The sequence below is a fragment of the Urtica dioica genome, chromosome 7 (genome assembly GCF_054948205.1).
Source record: "Urtica dioica subsp. dioica isolate 48M chromosome 7, U.dioica_male_clone48M_v1_H2, whole genome shotgun sequence".
NCBI classification, from domain to species: domain Eukaryota; kingdom Viridiplantae; phylum Streptophyta; class Magnoliopsida; order Rosales; family Urticaceae; genus Urtica; species Urtica dioica.
Window position 1 is genome coordinate 34225585 of NC_142762.1, and position 13490 is coordinate 34239074.

Consider the following 13490-nt stretch of genomic DNA (forward strand, 5'->3'; position numbering starts at 1 on the left):
CAAAGTGAAAAATATGCATAAGGAGTCACCCAGCCAAAGAGTGCTGCGGTGAAGCCTTGCATCTAAAAATATGCTCGGCACATAAACACACATGCATATACACAAATATACACACACAAACACATACATTTATACAGGCACACAAAATACTGTAGTTTCTACAGTAATTGTTTTTTCCATTTTAAAAGCAAGTGTTTAATCTTCTCTCATGTGGCCTGCCACGTTGCTACAATTTTAATGAAAAATTGTGCATCTATGTCATACCATTTACCGTCAATTAGTTTTAGTGGTGAATAGTACTGACTAAGGATTGAAATATCGTTATCGATGTCGTATCGGCACTCTGATTTTGCTGGTATACCGAAAAATACTAATGATTTACCGGAGTATCTAGTAGAAAAAATGATAAAATGTATCGATGAAGTTACCGTTTCCGATGTGATAAACTGACAACTACCAGATTTACCGAAGGGGTATCCAGTAAACACATAATTATAAATAAATAAATAAATAAATGTGTTCATACATAGGATAGAAATGTAGATAGTCCACAACATCTTCATTACATTACATCATATTTTGCAATTGAATACACCTATTAGAGCAATCAACTCTATATTATTTAATGATCACGACCATGGGTTTAAAATTTTCAAAAGCCGTCCCACGATCATTAGCTGAAATTTTTTAAAATTATATAAAAAAAAAGTGATGTAGCTAAATAGCCAATTTAAAGTTATGAATTTGCAAAATAACCAAAGTTTGTCTTAATTTAGTGAAATAGCCAAATTTGGTTTCAATTTTTTTTTTACCCCAAGATTAATTTTTTTGAAATAGATAAATTGTTATAATAATCGTCAAATATTTTAATCTCGACTGTTATAAAAATTTTGAAAACGCAAATTTGTCTACTTTGCTGAAAAGTTGAAACTTTAGTTATTTTGCTAATCAATAAGTTTCAAATTGTTATTTTGTACAATTTTTCCAAAAAAAATTGGCCCATTTTTTTTAGTTTTAAGAAAAAAAATCTGACCTGATTTTCGAGATTTCAGTAACCGGTTATCTGTTGGTAACTGACGATTTGAATTGACGAGAACTTTTTTTTAAGTGGACGAAGTTTTGAATAACCAAAACAAAGAACGATGAGAATAGATAAAAGTAAGGGTAGTTTAGCAAAATAGTCAACTCAAACGTTGAGAATTGCTAAATAGCCAAGGTTTTGTAAATATTAGATAAATAGCCACTTGGATGACATAGACCAATCAGATTATTTTTTAATTCCGGAGATTGTCCTTTTAGATTTGAATTTGGAAATTATTTGAATTTTGAATTGTTCAGGATTCCCAGAAATTGAATTTTGAATTGTTTCAAAATTCCCTAAATTAAGTGTGAACATAATTTGGGGTTTAATTTTGTTTCCTTATATGTAGCAACTGAAATTTACGTGGGTGTTTTATTGTTATTTTGTTTTCTTATATATTAGACGTTATTTATTTCTTATTTACTGAATCCGAGTATACATTCTTTCCATATTAGTTATAACAATTTTTGGACTTTACATATTCTGCAGTAAAAACATGTAAATAATCTCCTAAATACATGTAAATAATCTCGTTATTTGTTTCAGAATTCCTTAAATTAAGTGTGAACATAATTTGGGGTTTAATTTCGTTTCCTTATATGTAGCAACTGAAATTTACGTGGGTGTTTAATTGTTATTTTGTTTCCTTATATATTAGACGTTATTTATTTCTTATTTACTGAATCCGAATATACATTCTTTCCTTATTAGATATAACAATTTTTGTACTTTACATATTCTGCAGTAAAAACATGTAAATAATCTCGTAAATACATGTAAATAATCTCGTCTGCAAATTTCTAGGGTTTAAGACAAAAATCAAAGTTTTTGAATAATCAATACACGAATATTTTTAGCTTTAACCCAGATGAAGAAGATGAACCCAAAATCGATGTTATTCAATAATCAATCAAAAAACAAATAAGATCTTTTTTTTTTCTTTTTGTGAGTAAATCTCTATCGAATATCAGTAAATACTAATTTAAATAGAAAAACCATTTACATAAGCGTACCAGTTATAACTTCGGCAGCCGAAATTGTTCGTCGGGGAAGATGAACGGATTTACTCGTCGGGGAAAAAAGTAGAGCTTTCTTTTTTGGGGTAATCCCGATTTACTTGGATTTTTTTTTATATTATCAGCATAATCGATTGGGCGGGAAGAAATTTGGGCATTTTAGTAAACTTAGATGTGTAATTAAAATTTGTTGGCTATCTATCTAATATTTACAAAACCTTGGCTATTTAACAATTATCTTGAGTTGGCTATTTTGCTAATTATTTGTAAAAGTAATTGCACTGATATGACAGTAACTGAGTTGATAATAAACTGATATCGATATAAACATATTTGATACACTGATATGAAGATAAGCAATCTAATGAATGCAATTAAAAATAACACCCGGTAGTAAAAGCAGTGAGATATGCTCTTTAATAGATAACAGTAAAGAATTGATTCTTCTGACAATCAACGTAGAGATATGCAGTAGAAAAAAAAATGAGACGTCAAGTGAGAGGAGAGAGAGATGTGTGAGTATTTTTGTCAATTGAACATAATTTCCAAATTCGGAAATGATTTTGGTTACGAGGGGATGACTCACGATTCACCCCCCAAAAGTGATAAACACCAAAAATTATATAAAATTGGTCCGTGACAAATAGCATTCCTCTTTCCAAATTAATGCATTTACTCTTTAATTTCTAAATTTCCTTTCATTCAACACAGTTTCTCAAATTTCCTTTCATTCAACACAGTTTCCCAAATTTCATAAATTAAAAAAAAATAAAAAAATAAGTTGCCATGGCCGAGGTCACACATGAGCGAACTGAGAAATTTTAACAGAAAAAATTAACGGCTAGTTCTCAACTGTCAGGGGTTGTCTCTAAAAAGACTCGGGTGCAAAGCATGAGGTAATTTTGCAAAGAAACTTATACATTTTAACAAAAAAAGAGTAATACTATCCAATAGTACTAAAAGATAAGGTAGAAGATTGATGACCTACTTGTCACACTTCTAAAATAGTTGGGGATCTGATGAAAAAAAAAAGAAAAGAAAAAAAAAAAGGAGCATTCTAATTCTGTAGCAGTCGAGCAAAACACGAGTCAAAAACCATTTAAACATACATGCCATTTACGTCTTAAACACGAGACAAAGGAAACAAAGACAACAATACATGGCATAGAAGAGTTTGATGATTTAATATTAAATAAAACACGAGAAAGAGGTTGCAAATCATCCACACTTTGGTTCAGCAGATGATCTTCCCAGTCTTCAGACTTTTGCAACACACAATCCACCGATGAGATGAGATATGACAAGCACTGAACAAAGAAAGGCATTACACCATAACGTAAGTTGGATGAGCAAACTGTATATACACGTGTATAAATACATAGATTAACTGAATAAAATTTTACAAAAAAAACTTGGCTTTTGACTGTTGGGATATTAGATACAAGGGAGGTTGGATGATATTGAGGGGTTAACGTGGTATTAGCATTCGTTGCACTAGTCTTTAAATAGGAGAGAATTAAATGAGAGATGTATGGAATCATTTGTTCAATATTTCTTGAGAAAGAACTGAGGAGAGCCACATGCCTTTCAAATTACAGGGAGATTTGATCAATAACTATCCAAATTCATGACTCAGCTTTATTGTTCATTCATCTAAGAAAAACAGTAAATAGCCAAATTTGGTCTCACATTCTGGCAAAGTGATGACACAGAACTAAAGCCACATCAAGAAGTGTAACAATTTCGTGCAAAAGAACTAAAACCGAAAATATAATCCGAGAAACATACCCACATCATAGAAGAGTGCAACGGAATCGCATAGCCAATCAATCTCGGCGTCGGGATCGATAATCGCCTCTCTCACTCTCCTGCCTCCTATCGCCGGCTCTCGGATCATCGTATCTTGATCTCTTCGAATAATCCCTCTGTCTGTCCCTCTCGGAGTCTCTACCATCTCGTCCCTCGTCTCTTGCTCTCTGCCCTCGAGACTTGTAATCATCTCTGTCTTCTTCTTCTTCTTCTCCTCTTCCATGCTTCTTCCCTCGGTGATCCTCTTCACTCCCCATCTGCCACCTGTCCCCTCCACCACGACGATCATAATCACGATCTACCCTCCGACCGCCGTGCTGAAGCTCGCCATCCTTTCTGTTGTAGCTCTTGTCCCTACTATGTTCATCGACCAACTCGTTTATGTCTCTATTACGTTCATCGACCACCTCGCTTCTGAACCGTCCCGAGTCTTTCCTGGCATTCTTGCTGGGGTATCCTGAGTCATCTTCGGGACTTCTTTGCCGTACCCGTCTGTGCGTGTCATCTCGGTCCCGGCTCTTTGTCTCGCCGATACTCTTGCTCTGCTCATTTCTCCTGTATTCGTACTCGCGAGCGCTGGTTTGCAAATCCTTCTCACCAGAATCTGACTTTTTCTCGATTGGTTTTTGCCTGCTGAAATCTCGGCCATATCTCGAATCGAGTTGCTCGTCGTCGCTGTCGTGCCTTCTGCCTCTTGGTTTCTCCTTTTTCTCTTCATCGCCGCTGCTACTACCATCAGACTTGTCAGAGTCACGATCATCCTTGCCAGCACTCCGTCGACTTCTTTCGATTGCTCTACTGTCAGGTTTTCTAGACTTTTCTTCATCGGATTTGCTATCCATATAAGGTTTCCTTTTGCTTCGCTCATCACCGACAAGGTTGCTTCTTCTGCGATCCTCACCATTCAAATCCTCATCACGAGTTCTGCGACTATCATGGTGTTTCCTCTCTAACTCCTCATCTCGAGTAGTTCTTTGTTTCACCCTACTGTCCAGGTCAGATTCATCCTCTGAATCATGTCGTCTGCTTGGTCTCACGACCCACTTTTCCTTCCTAGTTTCACTCTTCAACAAGCCTTCTTCAGAGCTCGAATCATCCTTCCTGTCATACACCCCATCAGATCTTTTATAGTTCTGTTTCTTCTCTTCCTCAACTCGCTTATGTTTCATTTTCAACCCACTATCAGAATCAGAGTCATCGGCAGAATCGTGCCGTCTTCCTGGTCTCGCATGTTGTTTCCCTTTCAATAGATCTTTGCCAGGTTTGGAATCATCATCCGAGTCATGCCTCCGGTCAGATTTTTTGTAGTTTTGCTTCTTCTCTTCAACATAACGGCTATTTTTCTTTTTCATCTCGCCATCAGAGCTTGAGTCATCCTCGGAATCGTGCCGTCTTCCTGGTCTCACTGGCTGCCTTTCCTTAATCAATCCTTCATCAGAACCAGAATCTTCATCAGCGCCATGCCTCCTTTGAGTTCCTTTGGACATCTCAACTTGCTTCTTAGAAGACTTTTTACTTGACTCATAATCACTACCAGAAGAATCAGTACCATCACTTTCTCTGCGTTTGCTTATTTTCTGCCTTTGTGCAGCTTCATTATTCTTGTATGCGTCCTTGTCAACTCTCCTTTGACTTATCTGAGGCTTCTTTTTAACGGATTTCACATTTTTGGCACTGTCCTCAGAATCAGAAGAGCTGTAACCTGAGGCAGAATCTGAGTTATCACTGCTCGCGGAGCCGGAGTCAGAATCAGAATCTGAGTCATCCTTGGCCCTCTTGCCTCTCTTCTGCTTCTTTGAAACCTTACGCTTCTTGTCAATGTCACTATCGGAATCTTCATCACTACTTCTCCTATCACGTCGGTGATGCTTTTTCTTAAGCGCCCGTGACTTTCCACCGCTGTCATCCGAGTCAGACTCAGAATCAGAAGAATCATTCACACGCCTTCTCCTCCGTCTCTTACTTTCTTCCTTCTTGTTCCGTTTAGACTCTTTGGTGTTCTTTATCTTTTCTACTTTCTCAGATTTCAAAATTTCCTCTGAATGCTTCTTCCTCTCGATACCTCTATCCAAAAATGCATGTTCGCGTTTTGTACGCATATCGTTTTTTTGACTTCCTCTTGGTTCATCAGCATTCTCGTCAGCATTTTCTTCCTCAGGTACAGCATCTCGTATGCCAAATGCAGCTCTCAAGTTCTCCATTTGCTTTTCCTTTCTAGCAGCAATCTGGTGCGTTTGGGTATCAGAAACTCTGTAACAAGCCAAATAATTAGTATGTACGCAGTAAACATTATAAAAAAATGAACATAAAAATATACGATAATTAAAATCATTCAGATACCACTTCATACATTTGATCACACATATAAAATTAGGGAATGTAAAGAAAAATTTCTAAAAAAAAAAATATGAAATATAAAAACAGAAGAAAAAAAAAATAACATGTTATTTTCAAGATATGGTACAATGACAATGTAAGACTTCATTCCAGCAGAAAGAAAAAAGTTTACTGACACTGAAGCATGAACGTCAACCAACTATGAAATCAAAAGAGAAATTAGAGAATGCAAAAACCCCATGCTAGTTAAAATGGAAAAGGCAATATTCAAAAGATATTTCACAACAGTATCAGTATAGACAGCACATAGATTGGTATCATCTCTCATCATAAAACTACCACTTAAATATTATATCATATTTCTTTTCAGAAGTAACTTCCGTGGATTAAAATACATTTGAAGTCAGGTGTTCGCGAAGAGCCAACGCTTAAAGTGCCAAGGTCATTCAAGACAGAATCATTTGAAGATTTAGAGTATAATAACAGGTTGTTCTTTGGCAACTGAGCTTGTGTTTCTAAGCTTCTTATGCCTCTTTTGCCTTATAATGTACTGGAACATCAGAAGGCTTATATGAGGGTAATTTCAGTACTCAGATCGAATGCTCTATTCTGGAGAAACACTTTCACTAGTATATCTTGAACATGAATAAGTTTTAGGTACATGAGTTCATTATATTAGCACTGGACAAATTCACAATTTTGAGCTTGGAGATCGAAATATTTACTCAGAGGACCTCAAATACTAAAGCATCGAATCAAGGACAGTACGAATTTCCAAGGACAGAAAGAATTACCAAAATATTTCCTGAACTCTAAAAAAGTCTTCTGTTTTAATCAACTACGAATACACGAAGAAGAATTTCGAAGTATCGTAACATATCAACACAGATATCATCATATATACACGAGATCAACCGATCGCTCCCAAAACAAAAGAATAAAAACCTTACTTTTTGTCGGCGGCGAGCGGCGCCGCAGCGTCATCGGAAGCGGAGAGAGCTTCGAGATTCCTCCGAGCGTCGGCGAGCTTCTCGGAGATCTCGGCGTCCGTGTATCCCTGGTCGACGAGCTTGTCCTCGAGGACGACAAGCTTGAGCTCGATCTGGCGTTTCCGGTCGTGCTCGAGAATATCCTTGTTGGCCCGCCTTGACACACCGGCGGTTCCCTGGCCGGCGTCGAATCCCTTGCCGGAATCGGCGACCTTTCCGAGCCTGGGCTTCACGAAGAACTTGTTCGTCTGGATGTAACCGTTCGTCCCCGACCCTCTCGCGGTCGTCAACCCTATGCCGTTGTACATGGCTGCTGATTCTCTATCGATCGACTGAGGTCGCTCTGCAAAAGCCCTGAACTTGAAAAACCCTAAATCGAAGTCGTGCTTTTATGGTGCAATGAGAGACCAGCCGGTTTTATGGTTTTCGAAATCTGAAAATTCAGGCTCTTATCTTAGGATATATATTTCTTTTGAATAATTAGTTAAAGGATAATTTACAAGATTACTCGGATTTTCAACAAAAAAAAAATACTCTGAACTCAGGTTGATGTTGACTTTTGCCCCTTCTGTTAAACCTTTTCAGTTACCGTGCAATTGAGGTGCACGTTTCACTCACGTGAGCTGAGTATGTAGTTGAAATTATCATTATACCCTTAGGAAACTATTAAAAACTAATAAATAAATTATGTCAACATTTGAACATAATCGGAAACAATTACAAAATCCCAAAATCCGTGTAACCCTAAACCCCCAAATCGCGCGGCTCGTCGGTCTTCAAACTCAAATCGCGCGTCTCGTCGGTGTTCAAACCCAAATCGCGCGGTCTCTTCAATTTTAAAACCCAAATCGGGCGTTGTCGTCGATCTTCAAACCAATCTTCTCAACCCAAAACGAACCCATAATCTCAGATTGTATACTTGTTCCACATGGATTCGTCGTCGAATAGCGCATTTACAGCAAGCGTCGACGAAGCAGTGGAGAGTCGTCGGAGTCCTCGTTGCAAATGCGGTCTGTTGAGTGTCGAGCGCACGTCATGGACGTGTGACAACCCAGGTCGAAGGTTTTATGGCTGTTCCAGATACAAGGTAAGGGTTTATTAATATTTGTATTCCTGGTTGTTGTCTGCGTATCACTTGATTAATTGAGGACGGTGATGGGTTTTATTCGCAGAAAAATGTGGAAGCTGGTTGTGGCATGTTACAATGGATTGATCCGAAAATGTGTAAAATGTCTCTCCAAATTATCCCGGGTTTATTGAAGAAAATAAATAAACTGGAGGAGGAGGGAACGAGTGATGAAGGCGCGAAGAAGAATATTGTATATGAAGCCAGTTACGAGACTAAGGAAGGGAGCCTGTTGATTCTAGCAGAAGTACGTAATATTAACGCCGCTGTGTATCAAGTCCGTGGTGAGATGAAGGAAGCGAAGGAAGTGAGTGTGAAACTGATTGCAGAAGCCCAGAAAATCAAGAACATTATGTTAATAATTGTTGTTGTATTAATTTATGCGTTTTGTTTCAAATAGCCCCAAACTGAATGTGTTTAATGGTATGTGTAACTGTGTATGTGTAATTGTGTATGTGTAATTGTATTTTGCTGTGTGTAATGTTAAAGTTTTATTTGTGATCATATACTTGCAGTAGTTAGTATAACAGGTTTATGGTATGTGTAATGGGGATATCCTGTGTAATGGTATGTGTAACAGGTTTATGGTATTTTATGTGTGCAATGGTATGTGTAACTGTGTAAGTGTAATGGTATGTGTAATAGGTTTATGGTATTTTGCTGGTAAATTTGCATTCCATTTCAACCAAAAGTTATCATTCAATTTGATCAAACAAGATAGTAAGAAATGACAAACTTTGCATTCCATGTCCAAAAACTGAAGAAACCATAAGTTTGACACACTAAATTACATCATTTCGAGACCTAAACGAGCCAAGTCTACCAAAATGCACAAAAAAAACTACCCAAAAGGACAAAATATGATTGTAAGACCGGTAATCCAACTTCATAACTTGTTCACCATAATATTGTGGTCCAAAACACAAGAATCAGAACAAATTCTTCGGTTCTAATACATTTCGTCTCGTTGGAACCCTGTTGAGCCTCGGGCTACGCTGTAATTGTATACATTTCAATTGATTAGATACATTGCTATTTAAGGTATCTATAAGGTAATGTATTTCAGTTCTGATAGACTTACCCTAGGCTGTGGTTGTTGAGTGCCTTGACTGCCTCCTGTTTGACTACTTTCACCTTCAGCAGTACCTCGGTGAGCATATCTAGCAGCTTGATGTTGATCTCTAGCATGTCGTTGTTGTTGCCTCTGCAAGTTTATTAGAAATTAGAAAATCTTCACAGTTTTTTGTAGCTAAGAAAATAGATGACATGTTCTTCTTGTGTCCTCCTAAAGCATGTCGTTAGGTTGTGACCCGGTTTTCCACATCCAGAACATGTAACCGTGACGTATCTTCGAGTCATTCTGGTTCCACCCGGTGGAATAACCTCATCATGTTCTACTCTCCTCAATTTCTTGGGTCTTCCCGAGAAATTGAGGAGAGTAGAACATTCCCATAGGTGTTAGACCTGTCTTAGGCCACTGCTCGATAGGATTTATCGGAAAGATTTGGTGTTTGTATGCCTTCATGTACGTCTCTTTTTTGTAGCAATCGTCAATATACATTTCTACTTGCTGTGATCTTTCCCATATACATGCAATGGCATGTGCACACGGAATCCCTATGGATAATCGGACATGTTGAAACCATATAAGTAATAAGGTAACTACTTAAAATATTGGATACATTTCATGACGTACCTGATAAATCCCATCGACAACATGAACAGGTTCTTGTGCCTAAGTCAACTGCGTACATGCTCCCATACATGTTCTGAACTTGATACTTAAAACCCCCGGACCAGATTGCTATGTTCGCACCATTGCTGATTTTATTCTGTTCAACGATTTTGTAAATCCGAGGACCAATGTCGCCCGTCCATTTCTCCGCGGCTAGACGTTGTTTGCTGAATCTCTGCAAAAGGTACATCCTAATTCTCTCTAACATAGAGAGAATAGGTCTTCCTCTAGCTAGCAACACGGCCCGAGTTCCATTAAAACTCTCGCAAAGGTTGTTAAGCAGGATGTCGCACTTTGGTGTTGTTCTGAAAATGCTTCTGGCCCAATTACGGGGGTTTTTAACCAGTAACCAATCATACGCGTCTTGATCCTCTGCTTTGATCAATTCCATTTCTTGAAAGAACTTTGGGACGGAATATTGCTTTGCCGCTGCCATTACCTTGTTCTTAAGAAATTGACCTTTGAAAACCAGACATTGAATCAAGAATTCAGTATTTAAGTGAGTGAATCCATCAAGACATCAATTAATAATATCAGAAAATTAGTACATTACCTTCGTGAAATTGCTTTGCAGATGCCGTGCACAATGTCTATGCTCTGCCTGTACAGAACCCTCTTCCCACATCCCACTCAGTGCTTCCTTCAACCCCTTCTGTTTATCAGTAATAAATGTCCAATGATGTCCATTGTGTATGCCCACATCGTCTCGCAGAAAGTTTAAAAACCATGCCCACGACGATTTGCACTCGGACTCAACCACTGCAAACGCTATAGGAAACATGCTGTTATTGGCATTGTTAGGAATATTGCCCACTTGAAGATAATGAATGAATGATTACTAAATTCGATAATAAGATTACTTTATTAGCATTATATGATTAGTGGGTTGAGTTCTAAACAATTAGAATCAATAACAACTATCTTCCATAGCCTCCGTATTAAACTGAGTCACGTGCTGGGCACCTGAGTTCGAGCGGTGAGCTAAAACGAGGTCGATGACTGATATACGCCTGGAAAGCTATATCTAAAGTCATATATGTGGAACACATGGGTGAAGGTTGATCACTATGTGGGAGCATTCTACACTTGTGGTAAGTGTACGACTTGGACATGTCTTGGTTGTAGATGTGTCGTTTAAGGACCGTTACGATACACTAACCGAGGCCACTATGATGGTCACAGTGAGACTTGATCTAAATCTTGAAGTGATCATGGACACTGGGTTATGTTACTGAGCTCTTTGACTCATTCGCTAAAAGGCTATTCATGCTAATCACAACTTATGTCTTGGGAGTTATCTCAGAGCATAATTCGAGTGGGAAGTGATTTACAGATACGGAATCCAGCCTTCCTGAAAGAAGGTTAATGTTCACTCACTTAAGGGTTGATTCCAGAACCGATAGATTGCTAGCACTTTCGAAGTAAGTTACGTTCGAAAGAATCTTTCGCTGGGGAAGCAACAATGCTTAGGGCTGATATGTATCAAGAAAAGTATAACGGAAAAATTGACTTCTCTTGACACGGGTTGAACCTGGAGGATCTTGATCACGAACTGACTATATCAGTGGACACTCGTCACGATGAGTAAATATAATTCTAGTATAAAGGAGAGTTCAGTCTTGGCTTACAAGGTGGAGTATTTGACAAAGATTAGACGAATCGATGGACAAAAGAGAAAGGACTATTTCGTCTTTTTCATCGGATTTGTTAAGCTTCTATTACTAGGTCCATAGTCCCCGATTCGGCTCTGATAAAGGCAGATAAGAACTTTCGTATAATAATGTTTATCATTATTAATCTCACTTGCTGTAATTGTGATTGACAACATTAATTCTGGAAAACGGGTATTCGCAGAATTAAATAAATATTTATGGTAGAATTGTTTATTTATTGTTTGATCAAGTAAATAAACAATTATTAATTATTTGTTTATTGTTGGACCAAGTAAATAAATGATTAATTGGGTTTTAAGCAATTGGGCCTTACACAAAATATGAAATCGAATTAGGGTTTTGGCACTAGGAATTTGCGCAAATCCCCTTGGCCGTGTGCCATCAAGTTCGAAAATTTCAATATTGGTATTTACCAATATTTTCTCTTTAGTTGTTTAAATAAAGGAGAGAGAAAAATATAAGATATTGTCCTATATTTTCTCCTTATTTAAATGAAAGTATTTAGGAGAATATTTAGGAGAATAATATATTCTCCTTTATTATCTCACTAAATAAATTATTCTCTATTTAAATAAAAGAATAATATCTCATAGATATTGATCTGATGGATGAGAGAAAAAGTAGGATTCAATTGTTGAGATCCAAGGGCCTAGATTAAATCCTCTAGTGTGAACACAATAAAAGGAAATAAAATATTATGGAAGATTCAATGAATATCTCCTTTTTACTACTATAATTAGGGGTTCATGAGAAGGCAAAAGATTAAGGATTTTGACCTAATAATTTCGTGCATTCTAGCCTCCTTGGCCGTGCGAAATTCTGTCTCTCTTCCCCTCGGAAATTCGTTTCCATTCTTAGTAAAATAAGAGCGAGATCTCGAAACACCTAGTTTCGTGATCTAGTGAGATAAAGACTGTGCCCACTCATCTTTCTTATTCGTCTCGGAGATTACGTTTCGGAAGACTAAGGTGTCATCCTCGAGTCCTTCATTAAGACGACTCAAGACGAAGACGGATTGTGAAAGCTTTCAGTTCGTGAGCCAAAAACTGTAAGTATTCGTTTTTCGCTCTATATCGGTTGCTTGAATTACATGCTCTCATGAATTAAATTAATTAAACATAACTAGATCTTGTTAATTATAACCATAATTTAATTAGCTTATGATCAGCGTAATTAATTATTTTTCCGCATTAATATGGTTATATGGTGGAATCATCTCAAACGAGTTGCATCGGAGCGATCGTTCGTGTCCGATGCGAGCTCGATTCACCGACAAGTGGTATCAGAGCGATTGTTCGTGTCTGATACCCACTTGATTCCCCGACAGGCATCAATGCCAATGGCCGTCAACAACTGACCTGTGTGATGTCCTTTTATGTGACATCCATCCAAACCGATAACAGGTCTACATCCTTCAACGAAACCAGCTTTACAACCGGCGTAACAAATATAGAGCCTCTGGAATATAGGATTACCTTATGCATCGGACTCGGTTAGAAACTCAACCGTGGAACCGGGGTTGGATCTCCTGATCTCAGCCCCGTAGTCCCACAACTTAGCGTACTGCTCTTTGTACGAGCCTTCTATCACCGCATCAGCGAATTTCTTTGTCCGGTACGCCTTTTGTCTTGAGCAATTCAAGACTAAGTCTTGTTGTACCTTGTTCATGAAGCCAACAGCAGACCAAGACTCGTTTTCTGTGAAGGTTGGCATATACTTTTTAC

At 37.8% G+C, this 13490-nt stretch overlaps 1 protein-coding gene and 1 pseudogene across 1 annotated transcript; both read right to left on the minus strand.

The window, feature by feature from the left end:
- Window positions 1-2994: 2994 nt before the first annotated feature.
- LOC149390995 (pre-mRNA-splicing factor) lies at window positions 2995-7661 on the minus strand. Its single transcript, XM_089619057.1, has 3 exons — window positions 7194-7661; window positions 3886-6156; window positions 2995-3404 (listed from the first exon to the last, which is right to left on the minus strand). The coding sequence occupies exons 1-2, from the start codon at window positions 7538-7540 to the stop codon at window positions 3924-3926; spliced, it is 2580 nt and encodes an 859-aa protein (XP_089475183.1). The 5' UTR covers window positions 7541-7661; the 3' UTR covers window positions 2995-3404; window positions 3886-3923.
- Window positions 7662-9745: 2084 nt separating this feature from the next.
- Window positions 9746-13490, minus strand: LOC149390996 (uncharacterized; annotated as a pseudogene).